This window comes from Tinamus guttatus, unplaced genomic scaffold, assembly GCF_059628265.1.
Source record: "Tinamus guttatus ecotype Peru unplaced genomic scaffold, ASM5962826v1 Tinamus_guttatus_pri_ptg000866l, whole genome shotgun sequence".
Taxonomy (NCBI): Eukaryota; Metazoa; Chordata; class Aves; order Tinamiformes; family Tinamidae; genus Tinamus; species Tinamus guttatus.
Window position 1 is genome coordinate 942,170 of NW_028289400.1, and position 20,461 is coordinate 962,630.

Genomic DNA, 20,461 nt, shown 5'->3' on the forward strand with positions numbered 1-20,461 from the left:
TGCTGGGAAAGCGAGGCGCGGCGCACTGCAGCTCCCGGCGGGCAGCGCGCGGCTGCGCATGCGCCCTGCGCCGTGGCGGCCGCCGGGGCCCGGGGCGAGCGCGCGCGGCGCCGCCGCCTCTTCCGGGGGCTGCGGGGGCCAGGGGGAGGCGGGACGCCCCCGGGCGGAGGTCAGAGGTCGAGCGGGGGGGTCAGGGGTCGGGAGCGTCAAGGGTCGGGGGTCAGAGGTCGGGGGGCGTCAGAGGTGGGGGCAGAGGCCTCGCTCTTTACTCCCTCCACAGGGCGCCGCCATGTTGCTGGACGGGGGCCGGGCGGGGCCAAGCGCCGCTCCGCGCCGCTCCGCGCCCCGGTTCCACGCGCGGGTTTGGCCCTTTATAACGAGGCTCCCTCCCCGCAGGCTGAACGGGACCCCGCGCCCGGCACCCCCCGGGGCTGCCCGCGCCCATGGGCTGCAACGCGGAGCCGGCAGCGCCGCGAGGACCCGGGCGTCTCCCCACGGCCGAGGACGCCGGTCCCGGGGAGCTGCCGGTGCCTCCCGGCGCCGCCGACCCCATCTCCTTCGCGGAGGCTCTGCGGCACTTCTGGGGCACGGAGCTCGCCGAGGAGCGGGCGCCAGCGATGCCCCTTTCCGTGCCCCGGCCCTTCCCGTCCCCTCCCGCTGCTTCCTGGTGCTTCCTGGCCCTTCCTGCAGCTTCCTGGTGCCTTCTGGCCCTTCCCGCATCTTCCGGACCCTTCCCGCAGCTTCCCGCAGCTTCCCGGCCCTTCCTGACCCTTCCCGCAGGAACGGCCCCTTCCGCATGGGAATCTCCCCGCGGAGGCTGGAGCCGGAGCCCAGCGCAACGGAGGTCCCTGAAGAGGCTAAAGTTGGCCCTCCTGCAGTCCATCGTTGCCAGGCCGCTGTATTACAGCCCTGCCACCTCCTCGCTGGATCCTGAACTCCACCAACTCCTGGTGGGTCCAGCCGAGGCTGCCCCCGACCTTCACATCTCCTACGTAGCCCAGGGCCCAGCCCCATAGCCCCATGCCCAGCCCATAGCCTGATGTCCAGCCCCACACCCAGCACAATAACTCAATGCCCAGCCCGCTGCTCAGCCCCACAGCCAGCCCCAGAGCCCCACATCCAGCCCCACAGCCCCACATCCAGCCCCATAGCCAGCCCCATAGCCCGTGCCCAGCCTGCAGCACCAGGCGCCGGTGCCAGCGGCTCCCGGCCCCATCTCCGCCGCGCGCGGGGCCCCGTGGCCTCCACCGGGAGGGCTGCCGTGGGGACCCGGCGCATGGGGGGAGCCCCCAGAGAACCCGCACGGCCCCGCGGCCACCGGCACCATCGTCCCCATCCTCGGCCTCCCACCCACGTGTCCCCGTGACCCCATGTTCCCCATCCCCCTGTCCCCATGTCCCCCTGTCCCCGTGCCCCCATTTCCGCATCCCCCTGTCCCCATGTCCCCCTGTCCCCGTGCCCCCATTTCCCCCTGTCCCCGTGCCCCCATTTCCCCATCCCCCTGTCCCCGTGCCCCCATTTCCCCCTGTCCCCATGTCCCCCTGTCCCCGTGCCCCCGTTTCCCCGTGTCCGCGGCCGCCGCGCGGGGTCGGAGCAGTGGGAAGCAGTCGGAGCTGCTCCTTGGCCGGGGGGGTCACACTCGGGTTGGGGGGACATTTTTTTTTCCATGTGTTCCAGAAATGGCTCATCCCGCCCCTTGGAATCCTTCTGTTCCCGCTCCGGCTGCGAACATCCCGGCCGGCCACGCGCTTCCCGGCCCCACGAGCGGCCGCAATTCCCAACGCCTCCGGTGCTCCGGGTTGGGACGGGGGTTCGGAGCCCTCCAGCGCGGCGGGAAAGCGGCTCTGCCGGGGGCTGGGAGCATCCTGCGCATCCCGAATCCCGGCTCCGAGAAAACACCATTTTCTTATTACAAAATAACTGTTATTGTTAAAAAGCTGGGGCTGACCAGGAGGGTCTGGAATGGCCCCGTTGGGACTCTGGAAAAAGGGGGAAGAAGGGAGGAAAAGCAGCTTTTCCCACGGCTTGGGGACGTCTCCTGCGGGATGGGGATGGAGCGGAGGGGGACGCGCTCGGTGCCGGCTGGAGAAAGGTGGGAGAAGGAAGGATGGGGCCAGGAGAGACAGGATGGACCCAGAGGATGGGAAAATCCTTCCCGGAGGGCATCGGGCACCGGGAAAAGGGGCCGGGAGCGGCCGCTTCCCACACGCGGGGCCACGGGAGGCGCCGGGAAGCCCTGCGGAAATCCCGGTTGGAGCCGGCGCGGATGAGCGGGATGAGGGAGCTGCTGCAGGAGCCGATCCCGAAGGAGCAGCGGGAGGCGCCGTCGGGCACCGGGCGCCCGGGACGGGACAGGGACACGCGGGGACACGCGGCCGCGCTCGCCATGGCCGGTGCTGCCCGGTGTCCCCGGGCACTGCCCGCTGTCCCTGCCCGCTGTCCCCCTGTCCTGGGTGTCCCGCTGTGCCCAAAGCGCCGCTCCCTGGGGCCGGCGCCCGCTGTGTCCGCGTGTGTTGGTGTTGGTGTCGGTGCCGGTGTCGGTGCCGGTCTCGGTCCCGCGGGCTCTGCGCTGCCGCCGCCGCCTCCGCCCCGTTTTAAGCGGCCGCCACCGCCCGGGGGCGGAACGGGGCGGCCCGGGGGGAGGCGCCGCCGCCGCCGGGAGGTGCCGCGAGTTGCGGCGGCCTCAGCGGGACGGGAGCCTCCCCGGAGAGATCCCTGCGATATCCCTGCATCCCTGAGAGATCCCGGCGAGATCCCCGTATCCCTGAAAGATCCCCGTATCCCTGCGAGATCCCTGCGAGATCCCGGCATCCCTGAGAGATCCCTGCGAGATCCCAGGATCCCTGAGAGATCCCCGTATCCCTGAGAGATCCCTGTATCCCTGTGAGATCCCCGCATCCCTGAGAGATCCCTGTATCCCTGCACGATCCTGGCATCCCTGAGAGATCCCCGAGAGATCCCGGCATCCCTGTGTGATCCCCGTATCCCTAAGACATCCCAGCATCCCTGCGAGATCCCAGCATCCCTGCGCAATCCCCGTATCCCGGTGCACTCCCTGTATCCGTGAGAGGCCCCTGTATCCCTGAGAGATCCCCGTATCCCTGTGCGCTCCCTGTATCCATATGAGATCCCCGTATCCCTGTGCGCTCCCTGTATCCATATGAGATCCCCGTATCCCTCCGAGATCCCCGTGCAATCCCCGCATCCCTGTTTGCTCCCCGTATCCCTCGCTGTTCCCATGGCCGCTCCTCCCGCTCCCGCCGGCTCCCGCTGCCCTTGGGAGCTGGATCCGTCCCTCCCGCTCAGCCACAAAGCCCTGGGGCTCCAAACGGCTCCGTCGGCTCCCGCTTCCTCCCACGCTGGAGCCGTAGTGGGAATTGCCTCCTCTTCCCCTCCCTCGCCCTGACCTTCCCCATGGAAAACTGTTGTTCCCGCGGCGGTGCCGGGACATCCGCGGCTGGAGCAGCTTTGGGATGAGGCTGGAGGGACAGGAGCCCGGCCTGGAAGCGGCGGATCCGCGTTGCCTCCCTCCACCTTTCCCTTGGGACCGGGGGGCTCCGGGGGGACGAGAGGCCCCCGCTCCGCTCCCTGCGCCCCCATCCCGCCCGCATTCCCAGGGATCAAACACGAGGCGGGAGAGCGCTCAGGAAAGGGGGTTTCGCCCTGCTTGTTCCTAGGGAATCGCCCGGGATGCGACGGCGCCCGCGAGGGCTCCTGAATCCCGGCCGCGGCCGCCCCGTTCCCGTTCCCCTTCCTGCTGCGCTGGGCTCCGACTCCAGCCTCCGCGGGGAGATTCCCATGCGGAAGGGGCCGTTCCAGCTCCGCGGGAAAGGGAGGCGGGAACGCGGGAACGGGAAGCGCGCGGCCCGGGCAGAGGCGGCGCGGGACGCCCGGCCCCACGGGAGGCTCCGGCCGCGTCTCGGAGCTTCGTTCCTGCTCCCTCGGCAGATCCCGGCCCCGCTTGCTCCGGGAAAGGGCAGGAATCCCTCCGTGCCCAGAGCTGGGGGCAGCTCCCGCGGGATCCGCCTGCTCCGGCGCGCAGGCTCCCCATCCCATCCCATCCCATCCCTCTGCGGGAAAGCGCCAGGATCTGGGCACCTCCCGCCCCGGAATCCCAGGGAATTCCCGGGAAGCGCCAGGGCAGGCCGCGAGCGGGGCACGTGCCCGCGTTTGGTGCCGCGACAGCCGGAAGATCCCGAGCGCCAGCGGGAGCGTCCGGGCGTCCGTGCCCGAGCGGAGCAGCTGCAGCAGCCCCGGCATTCCCGCTCCGCGCGGCTCCGTCCCGGGATCGGCACCCGCAGGGCGAGCGGAGCCGGGGAGGGAAGGTCCCGCCGGTTCCCGGGGCCTCCGGCGGCGGCTCCGGGCGCTCCGGGATCGGGATGGGCTCCGGGCGTCCCTTGGAAGCCCGGCTGCTCCCGGTGCGCGCCACAGCACGGGCACGCGCGTGCCGAGCGCGTCCGGCCGCCGGGGATGCTCCGCAGCACCCACACGGGCACCCGCTCGCCGGCACCCAGGCCGCCCGCCGGGAGCGCCCGGCAGCTCCGGCGGGAACGCCGCCGTTCCCGAGCGTCCGCGGGCCCGGCAGGACGCGGAGCAGCGCGGCCAGGCCCCGTCCGCGCGGGAACGGCACCGCTCCGGCGGGGAGAGGGGAGCGGAGAGAGGAGGATCCTCGGGAATCATAGAATCATAGAATGCTTAGGGTTGGAAGGGACCTCTAGAGATCATCCAGTCCAACCCCTGCACACGCAGGGTCACCTAGAGCACGTGGCGCAGGACTGCGTCCAAGCGGGTTTGAAGATCTCCAGAGAAGGAGACTCCACAACCTCTCTGGGCAGCCTGTTCCAGTGCTCTGAATGGGCCGGGAGGGGAGGGAGGGCTCCGGCGGAGCCAGGAGGAAGGGCCGGGAAGCTGCGGGAAAGGTTGGGAAGCAGCGGGAAAGGTCGGGAAGATGCGGGAAGGGCCAGGAAGCTGCGAGAAGGGCCAGGAAGCTGCGGGAAGGGCGGGGAAGCAGCCGGAAGGGTCGGGAAGCACCAGGAAGCGGCGGGAAGTGCCAGGAAGCAGCGGGAAGGGTTGGGAAGGGCTAGGAAGCTGCGGGAAGCACCAGGAGGGGTCAGGAAGGCCAGGAGGGGCCGGGAAGCAGTGGGAAGGCCCAGGAAGCAGCGGGAAGGGCCAGGAAGCTCCAGGAAGCTGTAGGAGGGGATGGGAAGCAGCGGGAACCAGGGGGAAGGGCTGGTAAGCTGCGGGAAGGGCCGGGAAGCAGCGTGAGGGGACGGGAAGCAGCGGAAAGCAGGGGGAAGGGCCGGGAAGCTGCAGGAAGGGTTGGGAAGCAGCAGGAAGGGCTGGGAAGCTGCGGGAAGGGCCGGGAAGGGCTGGGAAGCAGCAGGAGGGGTCGGGAAGCGCCAGGAAAGGCTGGGAAGCTGCAGGAAGGGCTGGGAAGCTGCGGGCAGGGCCGGGAAGCTGCGGGAAGGGACAGGGGCAGGGACAGGGGCATCGCCGGCGCCACACCCGCTCCTCCGCGAGCTCCGCGCCCTGGAAGCGGCCAATTCCCTCGGGAGAGGCGGCCGCGGCGCCGGCGTTCCCGGCAGCGCCCGGCTCCGTCGGGACAAACCGCGGGCCGGCGGCTCCGCGCGGCTCCCGGCTCCCGCCCTGTCCCCGCAGACGGCGCCGAGGCCGACGTGGAGCTGGCGGCCGCGCGGCACCAGCCCGAGGCGCTGGCGCGGCTGCAGGCGCAGACGCGCTTCTCCAAGGCGGAGCTGCAGGCCCTGTACCGCGGCTTCAAGGCGGTGAGCGCCGCGGGCGGCCGCGCGCCGCGGGCAGCCGGGGCCGCCGCGGGCACCGACGCGCCGCTCGGCCCGCAGGAGTGTCCCCGCGGCCTCGTCGACCGGGACGCCTTCACGCTCATCTACGCGCAGTTCTTCCCCCGGGGCGGTGGGTGACCAGGGGGGGACGCCGGGGGCCTCCGCTCCCGTGGCCGCCCGCGCGGGGACGTCCCCGGCCCCAGACGTGGCGCTCGGTGCCAGCGTCGCCCCCCCCGCAGACGCCGCCGCCTACGCCGGCTTCTTGTTCAGCGCCTTCGACGCGGACGGCGACGGGGCCATCTCCTTCCAGGTGAGCGCCGGGCCCGGCCGCGGCCCGGGAGGCTCCGCCGGGAGCGCCGGCTTCCCGAGGCCTGGGAAGAGAAGCCGGGAACGCGCTGGGGCTGGAGCCCTTTAGCTCCCGCTGGCGGCCGGTCGGGCTCGGAGCCCTTTGGCGGCGGCTGCTCAGGCTCCGTGTGCTGCTCCGGGGCCGTTTGGGCTCCGTGTGCTGCTCCGGGGCTGTTTGGGCTCTGTGCCCGGTTCTGGGGGCTGTTCCGGCTCCCTATGCAGCTCTGGGGTCCATTTGGGCTCTGTGCCCTGTTCCGGGGCTGTTCGGACTCTGTGCCCAGTTCTGGGGCCATTCGGGCTCCATGTTCAGCTCCGTGACCATACGGACTCCATGCCCGGTTCCAGAGGCCGTTCAGGTTCCGTATGCGGCTCCATGGCCGCTCAGGCTCCGTGCCCGGTTCTGGGACCCATTTGGGCTCTGTGCCCAGTTCCGGGGCCGTTCAGGCTCCGTATGCAGCTCCATGGCCGATCGGGCTCCATGTGCTGCTCTGGGGTCCATTTGGGCTCTGTGCCCGGTTCCGGGGGCTGTTCAGACTCCGTATGCAGCTCTGGGATCCATTTGGGCTCTGTGTGCTGCTCCAGGACCGTTCAGGCTCCGTATGCGGCTCCACGGCCGTTCAGGCTCCGTACGCGGCTCCACGGCCGCTCGGGCTCCGTGGCCGTTCCGGGGCCGTTCCGGCTCACGAGGGGTTACAGCCGCTGCGGCCGGCGCCCGGCCGGGGCCGTTCATCGACGCGCGTAAAAACAGCCGAGCGGCCGCACCGGGAACGCGGTCGATGGCAGAAAGGCCCCGCGCCGGCGCTCTCGGAGCCCAGGGCCGGCGCCGCGTCCATCCCGGCGGCCCTTCCCTTCCCTTCCCTTCCCGCAGGATTTCGCGCTGGGGCTCTCCGTGCTGCTCCGCGGGACGGCGCGGGAGAAGCTCGGCTGGGCCTTCGCCCTGTACGACCTGGACAAGGACGGCCGCGTCACCAAGGACGAGATGCGGGAGGTGGTGGCGTCCATCTACGCCATGCTGGGCCGCTGCCCGCCGGCCGCGGCGCCCGCCGCGCGCGTCGAGAGCTTCTTCCAGGTGGGCGCCGCGCCGGGGCCGCGCGCGGGAGCCCCCGGGGCCGCTCACGGCCGCCGCGCTCCTCGCAGAGGATGGACCGCGACGGCGACGGCGTCGTCACCCTGGCCGAGTTCCTGGAGGGCTGCGAGGCGGTGAGCGCCGGGGCGGCGGGGCCGCGCGCGGAGCCCGGCCCAGCCGCGAGCCCCGTGCCGTCCCGCAGGACGAGGCCATCATGAGCTCCCTGCGCCTCTTCGACGACAGCATCTAGGAGCCGCCGCCGCCGGGGCCGGGGCCGCGGGGAGCGGAGCCCCCGGGGCCGCTTCTGCTGCTTCTTTTGGCCGCCCGAGCGAGGCCGTTTCCGCACAATAAACCGGGGCCAAGGGCGGACGCGGGGCTGCGCGCGGCCTCCGGGGGCGCGGGGGGGTTCCCGGGGCCCGCGCACGGGGGGCATCATGGCGGCGCCCCGGGGGCATCATGGCGGCCCAAGGGGGGCATCATGGCGGCGCCCTGGGGGGCATCATGGCGGCTCCCGGGGGGCATCATGGCGGCCCAAGGGGGGCATCATGGCGGCCGCCGCCCGTATCCTAGCAACGCCCGTATGGGCCCCGGGGACGGGGCTTGTTGCGCCGCCACGCCCCTGTGTCGGACCGCGTCTCCATTGGCCCGCGGGCGGGAGGGGCGGGGACTCGGCGCCCTTGCTGTCACGTGGGGCGCGCTGCTCTGGGCAGTGACGCAGCAGGTGACGTCGCGCGGGCACTGGGGGATCCCCCCGTCCCGGGAACCCCCCCGTGTGGTCCCGGGATCCCCCGTGCGGGCGGGGGGGGCGGCGGCCCCCGGGCCCGGGGCTGGGCGGACCCGGGCGTTGAGGGGGCCCCGCGGGGCCGGGGGGGCCCATTGGGATCTCGCGGTGGGGGGAGATGAGCGGGATCGGGGGAATCCCTCGGGATCGGGGCGGTGTCCGGGCGTTCCCGCCGGTCGGGGGAGGATCCCGGGAGCGGGGGGCGCAGGGGAGAATCCCCGAGGATCGGGGCTCGGCGGGGCGAGAGGATCCCCTGGGACCGGGGGGGGACCCGGGACTGGGGGGTTCCCTGTGATCGGGCGGGGGATGGTCCTGGATAGGCGGGATCAGAGGATCCGCTGGGCCCGGGAGAGGCTCCGGGCTGGGCGGGATCGGCACCGGGGAGGGGGGTGTCCCCGGGGCCGGGGGGTCTCCCGGTCAGGGCCGATCCCAAAGGATCCAAGCGGAGCAGGGTCAGGGTGGGGGGGCAGAATCCCTCGGGACGCGGCGATCCCCACGCGCCGCCCCGAGGCCGCGGGGCTCCGTCCCCTCCATGGCCGCCCCCCGGGCTCCCCGGGAGCAGGTCCCGGTCCGGATCCCGCGATGCTGGCGCTGGCCCGCGCGGCCGCCCGCCCAGCCCGGCCCCTCCGCGGCGCCCGGGGGCTGCGGCTCGTGCAGTTCCGGCGGGAGCGGGAGCCGGGCGGCCGCAGCCGCCTGGGCCTGGAGGAGGCGCCGGGCGGCGCCGTCGTGGACCTGGGGGCCGTGGAGCCGCCGCTGCCGCCGTCCACGCGGGGCTTCCTGGAGCGCGGGGCCGCCGCCCGCGAGGCCGCGCAGAGGTGGCACCGCGGCCACGGGTGTCCCCGCGTGTCCCCTGAGTGTCCCCTGCGGTCCCCAGGGTGTCCCACATGTCCCCGCATGTCCCCTGTGTGCCCCTGGGACACCCCCTGTGTCTCGGCATGTCCCCTGTGTGCCCCCGGGGCGCCCTGCGGTCCCCAGGATGCCCCACATGTCCCCAGGGTGTCCCGCATGTCCCTGTGTGTCCCGTATGCCCTTGGGGTGCCCTGCATGTCCCTGCATGTCCCCTGGGGTGGCCCGCGGTTCCCCAGGATGCCCCAGCTGTCCCCGGGGTGCCCTGCATGTCCCTGCATGTCCTTGTGTGTCCCCTGAGTGTCCCCGGGGCGCCCTGCGGTCCCCAGGATGCCCCACATGTCCCCGCGTGTCCCCTGTGTGCCCCTGGGGTGCCCCGCGTGTCCCTGGGGTGCTCTGCTTGTCCCTGCATGTCTGTGGGGCACTCCCCGTGTCCCTGCGTGTCCCCACATGTCCCCAGAGTGCCCCATGCATGTCCCCGGGATGCCCCACATGTTCCCGGGGTGTCCTGCGTGTCCCCAGGGTGCCCCATGTGTCCCTGTGTGTCCCCAGGGCGCCCTGTGTGTCCCTCCATGGCCCCAGGGTGTGCTGGATGTCCTTGTGTGTCCCCAGATGTCCCTGGGGTGCCCTACATGTCCCCAGAGTGCCTTGCGTGTCCCCCATGTCCTCATGTGTCCCCAGGGTGCCCCTCATGTGCCCAGGGTGCCCCGTGTGCCCTCACATGTCCCCAGGATGTCCCACATGTCCCCAGGCTGCCTGCATGTCCCCGGGGTGCCCTCTGTGTCCCCATATGTCCTCATGTGTCCCCAGGACGCCCCACACCTCCCCAGGGCGCCCCACACGTCCCCAGGGCGCCCCACGGCCCCCACGTGCCGCTGACCCCGCGTCCCCCCGCGCAGGGCGCTGGAGTCCGGCCGCCACCGGGTGCCCCGCGCCGAGGTGACGCTGCTGGCGCCGGTGACGGAGCCCAGCAAGGTGATCTGCGTGGGGCTCAACTACCGCGACCACTGCGCCGAGCAGGGCGCCGCGGTGCCCCGCGAGCCCCTCATCTTCAGCAAGTTCCCCAGCGCCATCGCCGGCCCCTTCGACGACATCGAGCACCCGGCCGAGAGCGCCGTGCGTAGCCGCCGCGTCCCCCCGGGGCCCCGCGGCCGCCCGCGCGGCCACCGACGCCGCGTCCCCGCAGGAGGTGGACTGGGAGGTGGAGCTGGCCTTCGTCATCGGGAGGAAGGGCAAGCGCGTCCCCGAGGAGGCGGCCATGGAGCACGTGGCCGGCTACGCCGTGGCCAACGACGTGAGCGCGCGCGACTGGCAGAAGCGCAACGGGCGCCAGTGGCTGCTGAGCAAAACCTTCGACACCTTCTGTCCCCTGGGGCCGGCGCTGGTCACCAGGGACGAGGTGGCAGGTGGGGACGCGGCGCCCGCGGCGCGGGGACGCCGGGCTCCGCGGGACGGGGCCGCGACGCCGCTCGTCGCCGCCCCGCAGACGTGCACAACCTGGACATCCGCTGCCGCGTCAACGGGGAGCTGGTGCAGAGCAGCAACACGCGGCAGCTCGTGTTCGGGGTGCCGCAGCTCGTGGCGTGGGTGTCGCGGTACGGCCCGCGGGGAGCGAGCGCGGGGTCCGCGTGGAACCGCGTGGGGAGCGAGGGGGATCCTGAATGGAACCATGTGGGGAGCGAGGGGGGATCCCGCGTGGAACCGTGTGGGGAGCGAGGGGGGATCCTGAATGGAACCGCGTGGGGAGCGAGGGGGATCCTGAATGGAACCGTGTGGGGAGCGAGGGGGGATCCCGAATGGAACCGCGTGGGGAGCGAGGGGGGATCCTGAATGGAACCGTGTGGGGAGCGAGGGGGGATCCGCGTGGAACCGTGTGGGGAGCGAGGGGGGATCCCGAATGGAACCGTGTGGGGAGCGAGGAGGGATCCACATGGATCCGTGTGGGGAGCGAGGGGGGATCCCGAATGGAACCGCGTGGGGAGCGAGTGCCGAGTTCCCGGCTCCCGCCCGCGGATCCCGCCCGTTCCCCCCGGCGCTCACGTCGCTCCCCTCCTCGCGCAGCTTCGTCACGCTGCTGCCCGGAGACGTCGTCCTCACGGGAACGCCGCCCGGCGTGGGCCTCTTCCGCAAGCCGCCCGTGTTCCTCAAGGTGAGCGCCGGGACGGAGGGTCCCGTCCCGCTCCTCGGGACCGGCCCTCGGCCCCGCTCTGCCCCGGCCCCGGGGCGGCCCCGCGCGCTCCCCGCCAGCCTCCCCGTTGCAGCGCGGCGACGTGGTGCAGTGCGACATCGAGGGCCTGGGCAGCATCCGCAACAGGGTGGTGTGAAGCCGCCGCCGGCGCCGCCAATAAAGCCGGGAGCCGCCGCGGGCCGGAGCCGCGTTTATTTGCGCCGGGGGCGCGGGGGCTTCAGGGCTCCAGGAACTGCTGGATGAAGAGCTGCAGCTTGCGGCGCTTCTCCGGGGCGCGGAACGCCGGGCCCAGCTGCAGGAGCGGCCCCGCGGGGCCGGCCGCGGCCTTCAGCACCTGCCGAGGAGGAGGAGGATGGTGGCGGCGGTGGCGGCGGCGGCGGCGGCGGCGGGGGGGGTCCCGGCGCGCTCACCCCCAGCTCCTTGAAGGTCTGCAGGGCGCTGGGCGCCAGGCTGGGGCACGCGGGCTCTGCGGGCACAGGGAGCACCGGGAATTGCCGCCTCCGGCGCCGCTTCCCGGCCTCCCCCCGCGGCCCCGGCTCACCCGCGGCTCCGTCCTCGGCCAGGAAGCGCCGCAGCGCGGCCGCCAGCTCCGGCTCTGCGCAGGGAAAGGGCTCGGGAACAGCGGGCGCGGGGCGGCCCCGCAGCGGGAGCGGGAGCGGGAGCGGCGGCTCCTACCGGGCCGGGGCCACCGGGGCCGCTCCAGGAAGGCGGCGGCGCGCGCGTAGCTCCGCAGCACCGGGCTCAGCAGGCGGCACAGGAACAGCAGCAGGTCGGGCGCGCCGGGCGGCCGGCACAGCTGGGGGACGGGGGGGACATGTGGGGACATGTGGGGACATGTGGGGATGTGTAGGGGGACACGTGGGGACACGCGGGGACACGCGGGGACATGTGGAGACGTGTGGGGACATGCGGGGACACAGGGAAACACATGGGGACACACGGGGACGCACGGGGACATGCAGGGACACGCGGGGATGCGTCGGGATACATGGGGACACACGGGGACACGTGGGGACACAGGACACATGGGGACATGCGGGGACACGTGGGGACGTGCAGGGACACGTGGAGGGACACAGGGACGCGCAGGGACATGGGATACGTGGGGGGACACGTGGGGGGACACGAGGACACGTGGGGGCAGGCGGGAACACGGGGACACATGGGGACGCGGAGGGACACGGGGGACACGGGCGGATGCGCAGACACACAGGGACACACGCGCGTGCGGCGGCTCCGCGTCAACGTCCCCCCGGCCGCGGGTACCTTGTAGTGGCGCTGGGCGTCATCGTTGTTGTCGTTGTCGTCGTCGTCGCTGTCGCTCTCGGCGAAGGCCACCTCGCTCCAACGCGGGCGCCGCGGGCGCCGGGCGCCATCGCAGGGCTGCCGTCCCCACCGTCACCACCGTCCCCATCGTCCCCATCGTCCCCACCGTCCCCGCGTCCCTCCCCGCCATCCCCGCCATCACCACCGCCCCCACCGTTTACCACTGTCCCCACCATCCCTGCTGTCATCACCATCACCACCGTCCCCGCGTCCCTCCCCGCTGTCCCCACTATCCCCACCATCACTGCCATCCCTGCTGTCACTGCCGTCCCCGCCATCCCCACCGCCACCACCGTCCCCACCGTCACCGCTATCCCCGCCATCACCTCCGTCACCGCCGTCCCCGCCATCACCACTGTCCCCATCGTCACCACTGTCCCCGCGTCACCCTGCCCCTGCTTCCCCCTGCTGTCCCCAGCATCACCACCGTCACCACTGTCCCCACATCCCCACCGTCCCTGCCGTCACCACCGTCCCCCCTCGTTCCCCTGTCCCCGCTGTCCATGTCCCCCCGTCCCCGTGCCCACCTGGTCCCCCTCCAGCAGCCCGCAGCGCAGCAGCCGCTCCAGCACGTCCTGCGCGTGGCTCTCCAGGGGCTGGCAGGGCTGGCGGGACGGGGCTCAGCGGGGTCCCCGCGGGCCGCGCGCCGGCCCCCCGGTGCCCTACCCGGATGCCCAGCAGCGCCGGGGGCAGCAGCCGCAGCAGCGCCAGCGTCTTGCGGAGCAGCTCGTCCCGGCGCAGCGGCGGCGTCGGGCCGGGCCGCGCGGGCGCCGCGGCCAGGAGCAGCGCGCGGAGGGCGCAGGCTGCGCGGGGGAGCCGTGAGCCGCGCGCCGGGGCGCCCGCGCGGCGCCGCGGGGCCGGCGCTCACCTCCCACGGCCTCGGCGGCCAGCGCGGGCAGCAGCGCCGCCGCGCCGCCCGGCAGCACCAGCACGTCGCCCGGCGGCGCCAGGCGGTTGAGGCGCAGGCGGGCGGCCAGCGGGGCCAGGCCGTGCGGCACGGCGGCGCGCAGCGGCCCCGCGAAGGCGGCGTCGCGCTGCCGCAGCAGCACCTCCTCCAGCAGCCACGCCGAGTCGCGCATGAGGCGGGAGAGCAGCACCCCCTGCGCGGGGCGGCGCTCGGAGCCCGCCCGGTGTCCCCGGGTGTCCCCGGGTGTCCCCGGGGTGTCCCAGGGTGTCCCCAGGTGTCCCCCAGGTGTCCCGGGGTGTCCCAGGGTGTCCCCGGTGTCCCGGGGTGTCCCCGGTGTCCTCACCTGGCGGTGCCGGTGCTGCAGCAGCGCGGCCACCAGCGCCGAGGCCGGCACGGCGCAGCAGGCGACGGCGTCTGCGGGGCGCAGGCAGCTGCGGGGCCGGCCCGGTGTCCCCAAGGCCCCGGTGTCCCCATGGACCCAGTGTCCCGGATGTCCCCAAGGCCCGGGTGTCCCCATGGCTCCCAGTGTCCCCATGGCTCCTGGTGTCCTTGCTGTGTCCCCAGTGTCCCCATGGCCCCAGTGTCCCCATGGCCCCGGTGTCCCCACGGCCCCGGTGTCCCCATGGCTCCCAGTGTTCCCATCGCGGCGCCGGTATCCCCATGGCCCCGGTGTCCCCATGGCTCCCAGTGTCCCAGCAGCCTCGGTGTCCCCACAGCCCTGGTGTCCCCATGGCCCCGGTGTCCCTCCTGTGTCCCCAGTGTCCCCATGGCCCCAGTGTCCCTGCGGCCCTGATGTCCCCATGGCTCCCGGTGTCCCCGCGGCACCGGTGTTCCCCGTGTCCCCACGGCCCCGATGTCCCCATGGCCCCAGTGTCCCCGTGGCCCCAGTGTCCCCATAGCCCCGGTGTCCCCGGTGTCCCCGGGCCGCTCACCGCACAGCGCGTGCAGCGCCAGCGCCGACACCAGCCGCTCCTCCTCCTCCTCCTCCTCATCTTCCTCCTTTTTCTCCTTCTCCTCCTCCTCCTCGGCGTCCCCGGCCGCTCCAGCGTCCCCATCCCAAGGCTCCTCCTCGGCACCGTCCGCCTGGTCAGGGCTGGGGACACGGGGACGTGGCGGTGACGGGACGGGGGGACACAGGGGCGAGGGGACATGAGACAAGGGGACAAAGGGACACCGGGGAGAGGGGACGCTGGGACATGGGGATTTGGGGACTCAGGGACAATGGGATGAGGGGACACGGGGACGAGGGGACGCTGGGACATGGGGATTTGGGGACCCAGCGACAACGGGATGAGGGGACACGGGGACACTGGGATGAGGGGACACCAGGGCGAGGGGTCCCTGGGACACGGGGATTTGGGGACCCAGGGACAAGGAGACGCGGGACACAGGGACGACGGGACATTGGGATTTGGCACCCAGGGACAACGGGACGCGGGACACAGGGACGAGGGGCTAAGGGGATTTGGGGACCCAGGAACAATGGGATGAGGGGACAATGGGACATGGGGATCTGGGGACCCAGGGACAATGGGATGAGGGGACATAGGGAAGAGGGGATTTGGGGACCCAGGATAATGGGATGAGGACATACGAGTGTAAGGGGACACCGGGGCGAGGGGACAAGGGGATCTGGGGACCCAGGGACAATGGGATGAGGGGACACGGGGACGAGGGGACGCTGGACAAGGGGATTTGGGGACCCAGGGACAACGGGACGCAGGGACACGGGGACGATGGGACATGGGGATTTGGGACCCAGGGACAATGGGACACGGGGACGAGGGGACAATGGCACAAGGGGATTTGGGGCCCCATGGACAACGGGACGCAGGGACACGGGCCGAGGCGCTGCGCGGCCGCCGCGCTCACCGCGTGCCCAGGACGTCGGGCAGCAGCAGCTCCCGCAGCGGCGGCTCCGCTCGGCGCCGGCGCCCCAGGGTCTGCGCCGCGAACTCCTGCGGGAGGGAAGAGGGCAGCTCCCGGCGTCCCGGCGGCATCGCCCCGGCTCCGCGGCGCCGGCCGCCCCCGCCCGCGGGACCTGCAGGGAGAAGGGCTGGCCCAGGTCGACGCGGACGCGGCCGCGGCGGCGCCCGGCGCGCAGCGCGGCGCGCAGGCAGGCGCCCAGGCCCGGCGGCCGCGCGGCGCAGGGCGGCTCCGCGGCGTAGGCGATGCCCACGGGCACCAGCAGCGCGTCGGCCGCGGCGCCGTCCCGCCACGCGCGGCACACGGGCGCCAGCCACGCGCGCGCCGCGGCCGACGGCTGCAGGCTGCGCGCGCCGGGATCCTCCAGGAAGAGCAGCAGCGGCTGCCGGCTGCGGAGCAGCTCCGCGACGGCCTGCGGGGACGGGGACGGGGCTGCCGTGGGGCTGAGGTGGGGCTGATGTGGGGAGCAGGGACACGGGGATGATGTGGGGAGCAGGGACACGGGGCTGATGTGGGGCTGATGTGGGGAGCGGGGACACGGGGATGATGTGGGGCTGATGTGGGGAGCGGGGACACGGGGATGATGTGGGGCTGATGTGGGGTGCAGGGACACGGGGATGATGTGGGCTGATGTGGGGCACGGGGACACGGGGATGATGTGGGGCTGATGTGGGGTGCAGGGACACAGGGCTGCCGTGGAGCACATGGACACGTGGGGCTGCCTGGGCTTGTGGGGCTGCTCCGGAACACATGGATACAGGGGGTGGTTCCGGAGCACATGGACACACGGGGATGCTCCGGAGCACACGGACACATGGGGATGCTCCGGAGCACATGGATACGGGTCTGCCCTGGAGCACAGGGACACATGGGGCTGCTCCAGAGCACATGGATACTGGGATGCTCCGGAGCACAGGCACACACGGAGCTGTCCCCAGCCCCTCGGGGCCATCCCCAGCCCCGGTCGCCGGCGCCGCTCACCGCGCTGAGCACGGCCGTGGCCAGCGGGGTGTCCTGGGTGGGCAGGAACAGGGCACCCAGGCGGCGCAGCAGGGCCCTGCGGGGACGGGGACGGGGACGGGGCCGCTGTGAGCGCCCGCACGGGGCCATCCCCATCCCATCCCCGTCCCGTCCCCGCCTCGTCCTGTCCCCATCCCCATCCCGTCCCGTCCCCATCCCCATCCCATCCCGTCCCCATCCCCATTCCATCCCCATCCCATCCCCATCCCATCCCCATCCCATCCCCATCCCATCCCCATCCCATCCCCATCCCCATTCCATCCCCATCCCCATCCCCATTCCATCCCCATCCCATCCCCATCCCCATTCCATCCCCATCCCATCCCCATCCCATCCCCATCCCCATCCCATCCCCATCCCATCCCCATCCCATCCCCATCCCGTTCCCGATCCCATCCCCATCCCATCCCCATCCCCACCCCATCCCATCCCCATCCCATCCCATCCCCATCCCGTCCCGTCCCATCCCATCCCATCCCATCCCCATTCCCATCCCATCCCCATCCCCATCCCATCCCCATCCCATCCCATCCCATCCCCATCCCATCCCATCCCATCCCATCCCATCCCATCCCATCCCCGTCCCATCCCATCCCATCCCCATCCCCATCCCATCCCATCCCCATCCCATCCCATCCCATCCCCATCCCCATCCCCATCCCATCCCCATCCCCATCCCCATCCCATCCCCATCCCATCCACATCCCCATCCCATCCCATCCCCATCCCATCCCATCCCCATCCCATCCCATTCCATCCCATCCCATCCCATCCCATCCCATCCCATCCCCGTCCCATCCCATCCCCATCCCCATCCCCATTCCATCCCCATCCCATCCCCATCCCCATTCCATCCCCATCCCATCCCCATCCCATCCCCGTCCCATCCCATCCCCATCCCCATCCCATCCCCATCCCCATCCCCGTCCCATCCCATCCCATCCCATCCCCATCCCATCCCATCCCCTTTCCCATCCCATCCCCATCCCATCCCATCCCATCCCCATCCCATCCCAACCCCATCCCATCCCATCCCATCCCCATCCCCATCCCCATCCCATCCCATCCCCATCCCATCCCCATCCCATCCCGTCCCATCCCGCCCCTCACCGCAGCCTCGGGCCGCCGGCCGGGCCGCCCATGGCCACGCGGGGCAGCCCCAGGCCCTGCGCCAGGAGCAGCAGCGCCAGCAGCGGCGCGTCCAGCGGCGCCCTGTGCACGGCGAGGAAGACGAGGGGCCGGCGCGGCCGCTGCGGGCGGGGGCGGCGGTGAGGGCCGCGGCGGGCGCCGGTGCCGCCGGAGCCGCCGCGTGTGCCGGGCCCCGCGCGTGCCGGGCGCTCACCGCGCGCGCCGCGCCGCGCAGCGCCGCCAGCTGCCCGCCGTGCAGCTGCACGCTGCCCAAGAGCCGCCGCAGCAGCCGCAGCAGCGCCCACGCGCACAGCCTGGGGGACAACGGGGACAGCAGAGACAATGGGGGTGACGGGGACGGGGACAGCGGAGACACCGGGGTCAACGGGGACAACAGGGTCAATGGAGACACCAGGGTCAACAGAGACACCGGGGCCACCGGAGACACCGGGGTCAACGGAGACACCAGAGACACCGGGGCCACCGGAGACACCGGGGTCAACGGGGCCAATGGAGACACCGGGGTCAATGGAGACACCTGGGCCACCGGAGACACCAGGGTCAACGGAGACACCGGAGACACCAGGGCCACCGGAGACACCGGGGTCAACGGGGCCAATGGAGACACCGGGGCCACCGGAGACACCGGGGCCAATGGAGACACCAGGGCCACCGGAGACACCAGGGCCACCGGGGCCGCCGGAGCCGCCAGCAGCTCAGTGCAAAGTCAAAACGTTAAATCTTCCCTTCCCTTCCCTTCCCTTCCCTTCCCTTCCCTTCCCTTCCCTTCCCTTCCCTTCCCTTCCCTTCCCTTCCCTTCCCTTCCCTTCCCTTCCCTTCCCCTTCCCTTCCCTTCCCTTCCTTTCCCTTCCCTTCCCTTCCCCTTCCCCTTCCCCTTCCCCTTCCCTTCCCTTCCTCCATCCATCCCTCTTCCCTCTCCCATTTACGGGAAGGATCCCAGTGCTTTTATCCCCCCGGGAATTCCTTCCCTCTAAACCCTTGGGCTGCTCCAGGCTCTTTTATTCCCGCTCCATCATCAGGCTGCAGCCTTGAATTCCCAATTTCTCCGGGACGGGAGGGAAAAGCCAACGGGAGCGAGGGAGGGATGGGGAACGTTCCCTTGGCTCCGCTTCCCGCCCCCTCTGCGGGTTCTTGCCCCCTTCCCGCTCCGCTCCGCGCTGCATCCCGCCCTTCCGGAAGGAGGCAGGGACAATATCCCGAGGGCCCCGGGAGCAGGGAGAGCCCCCGGGACGGGGATGGCCGGGAACGGGAGCGCCGACCTGAGCAGGAAGCGGGAAAGCGGCGCCTGGATCTCGGCCAGGATCTCCAGCACTTTGTCCCGGGCCCGGCCGTTCCCCGCCGCGTCCCGCACCCTGCGGAGCGGCCGGTTGGCGCCGCCGGGACCCGCCGGATCCCGGGAACGGCGGGGGGCGCCGGGGCCCTTCCCGGCACCTCCGGCTGCGGCAGATCCTGGCGGCGACGTCCGCGGGGGCGTCCGCCGGCACCCGCCATTCCCAGACGGCCAGGAAGCAGCAGAGCCGCCGGACCAGCCAGCCCCGGAACCTGGCACGGACACCGGGAGAAGCCGGTGGGACACGGAGCCCCCCGTTCCGGCAGGAGGGAGAGCGGGATCCAACAGGGATCCCCCGATCCCAAAGCTGCTCCGGTTGGCAGGGATCCCCCGATCCCAAAACTGCTCCGGTTGGCTGGGATCCCCCCGTCCCAAAACTGCTCCAGTTTGCAGGGATCCCCCGATCCCAAAACTGCTCCGGTTGGCAGGGATCCCCCTGATCCCAAAACTGCTCCGGTTGGCAGGGATCCCCCCGATCCCAAAGCTGCTCCGGTTTGGAAGGATCCCAATCCCAAAACTGCTCCGCTTTGCAGGGATCCCCCCGATCCCAAAACTGCTCCGGTTGGCAGGGATCCCCCCAATCCCAAAAATGCTCCGGTTGGCAGGGATCCCCCCGATCCCAAAACTGCTCCGGTTGGCAGGGATCCCCCCGATCCCAAAAATGCTCCGGTTGGCAGGGTTCCCCCGATCCCAAAACTGCTCTGCTTTGCAGGGATCCCGCCGATCCCAAAACTGCTCCGCTTTGCAGGGATCCCCTGATCCCAAAACCCGCTCTGCTTTGTCCCGATCCGCCCCAAACAGGCACCAAGGCCTCGGAGCCGGCGGCTCCGCAACGCGCCGGGAGCACCTGGAAAACCAGGGAGCGGCGGCTTCGGAGGCCGCAGGGAAACGCGGAGCCTTCCCGCCTCCGGCCTCGGCTCCGGCCTCCTTCCAGCATCCCACGGCTCCCGCATGGAGGATTCCAGGAGCAGGAGAGCCGGAGCCGGGATGTTCCCAGCGGAACGGCCGCATTCGGGAAAGCGCCGATCGCCGGCGCCGCCGTGGAGGCTCCCGCGGAGCCCCAGATCCCAAGCCCGGATCCCCTCCACAGCGATCCCGGGAATCCGCATTCGGGGCCCGCCGGACGAACGGGATCCCCAGGAGGGATGGGAATAGGAGGCCGTTCCCGGCTCCCGAGGGAACGTTTCCCTCCCCGATCCCAACCCCATTCCCGGGCTCTCCTCACCTGGTGTTTTCCTCCGTCACCCGGATGCCGTCCAGGAAGCCCAGGGATGAGAACCGCTCCTGGTGGAAGCGCTCCTGGAAGCGCAAGGAAGAGGCGGCTTTTCCGCAACGCCGGAGGGGAGAGCGGGCGGGATCCGGCCGGGAGCCGCTCCGCTCCGGCTCCGAGCCGGCGCGGATCCCGCGGGAACGCCGGAGCGCGATCCCGCCGGGATGGCCCTACCCAGCTCCGGGGGGCGCAGCTCTGGCAGCAGCGGCCCACGAAGGGCCGGGAGCGGCCCAGGAACGGGGTGAAGATCTCCAGCCTCTGCCCCGCGCCGCAGAGCCAGGATCTCATCTGGAGCGGGAAGGGAGCGGGATGAGCCGCGACGCGGGGAAGGCGCCCACGGCACCCGGAGCCGGCGGGATCGGCAGCCCGGGGATTCCTGCGGGATGGAGCCCGCGGAGACGCGGCCGGCCCGGCCTGCGGGACACGAGTTAGCGGGAGCCGGGAACGCTCTGGGAATGCTGGGAATGAGCCGGGAATGCTCCGGGAATGCTGGGAAGGAGCTGGGAACG

General features: G+C 72.1%; 3 protein-coding genes across 3 annotated transcripts; 2 read left to right on the forward strand and 1 right to left on the reverse strand.

The window, feature by feature from the left end:
- The first annotated feature begins 443 nt into the window (after positions 1 to 443).
- On the forward strand, positions 444 to 7,470 carry LOC148591311 (calsenilin-like). The gene is made up of 8 exons (XM_088537835.1): positions 444 to 667; positions 781 to 898; positions 5,586 to 5,783; positions 5,859 to 5,928; positions 6,038 to 6,108; positions 7,012 to 7,212; positions 7,281 to 7,343; positions 7,412 to 7,470. Exons 1-8 carry the CDS (start codon positions 444 to 446, stop codon positions 7,457 to 7,459), a joined length of 993 nt encoding a protein of 330 aa, XP_088393961.1. The 3' UTR covers positions 7,460 to 7,470.
- Positions 7,471 to 8,572: 1,102 nt separating this feature from the next.
- On the forward strand, positions 8,573 to 11,196 carry LOC148591312 (oxaloacetate tautomerase fahd2, mitochondrial-like). The gene is made up of 6 exons (XM_088537837.1): positions 8,573 to 8,805; positions 9,736 to 9,952; positions 10,023 to 10,242; positions 10,323 to 10,431; positions 10,898 to 10,985; positions 11,098 to 11,196. The coding sequence occupies exons 1-6, from the start codon at positions 8,573 to 8,575 to the stop codon at positions 11,158 to 11,160; spliced, it is 930 nt and encodes a 309-aa protein (XP_088393963.1). The 3' UTR covers positions 11,161 to 11,196.
- Positions 11,197 to 11,241: 45 nt separating this feature from the next.
- Positions 11,242 to 20,240, reverse strand: LOC148591313 (glycerol-3-phosphate acyltransferase 2, mitochondrial-like). Its single transcript, XM_088537838.1, has 18 exons — positions 20,127 to 20,240; positions 19,908 to 19,981; positions 18,784 to 18,894; positions 18,612 to 18,704; positions 17,549 to 17,645; positions 17,314 to 17,453; positions 16,165 to 16,240; positions 15,299 to 15,595; positions 15,130 to 15,215; positions 13,601 to 13,688; positions 13,219 to 13,450; positions 13,017 to 13,153; positions 12,871 to 12,955; positions 12,291 to 12,418; positions 11,700 to 11,820; positions 11,566 to 11,619; positions 11,435 to 11,490; positions 11,242 to 11,358 (listed from the first exon to the last, which is right to left on the reverse strand). Exons 1-18 carry the CDS (start codon positions 20,238 to 20,240, stop codon positions 11,242 to 11,244), a joined length of 2,106 nt encoding a protein of 701 aa, XP_088393964.1.
- Between the last annotated feature and the right edge of the window lie 221 nt (positions 20,241 to 20,461).

What these genes read in the sequence shown, in the direction of transcription:
- LOC148591313 (XM_088537838.1), bottom strand. Translation starts at nt 20,240, where the DNA reads ATGAGATCCTGGCTCTGCGGCGCGGGGCAGAGGCTGGAGATCTTCACC. An exon ending in GGCCGCCGAGGCCGTGGGAG is followed by an intron (nt 13,154 to 13,218) that starts GTGAGCGCCGGC and finishes TCCCCCGCGCAG; the next exon opens with CCTGCGCCCTCCGCGCGCTG. An exon ending in AGACCTTCAAGGAGCTGGGG is followed by an intron (nt 11,359 to 11,434) that starts GTGAGCGCGCCG and finishes CCTCCTCGGCAG; the next exon opens with GTGCTGAAGGCCGCGGCCGG.
- LOC148591311 (XM_088537835.1), top strand. Translation starts at nt 444, where the DNA reads ATGGGCTGCAACGCGGAGCCGGCAGCGCCGCGAGGACCCGGGCGTCTC. An exon ending in TGTACCGCGGCTTCAAGGCG is followed by an intron (nt 5,784 to 5,858) that starts GTGAGCGCCGCG and finishes CTCGGCCCGCAG; the next exon opens with GAGTGTCCCCGCGGCCTCGT. An exon ending in ACGGGGCCATCTCCTTCCAG is followed by an intron (nt 6,109 to 7,011) that starts GTGAGCGCCGGG and finishes CCCTTCCCGCAG; the next exon opens with GATTTCGCGCTGGGGCTCTC.
- LOC148591312 (XM_088537837.1), top strand. Translation starts at nt 8,573, where the DNA reads ATGCTGGCGCTGGCCCGCGCGGCCGCCCGCCCAGCCCGGCCCCTCCGC. An exon ending in CTCGTGGCGTGGGTGTCGCG is followed by an intron (nt 10,432 to 10,897) that starts GTACGGCCCGCG and finishes CTCCTCGCGCAG; the next exon opens with CTTCGTCACGCTGCTGCCCG. An exon ending in AGCCGCCCGTGTTCCTCAAG is followed by an intron (nt 10,986 to 11,097) that starts GTGAGCGCCGGG and finishes TCCCCGTTGCAG; the next exon opens with CGCGGCGACGTGGTGCAGTG.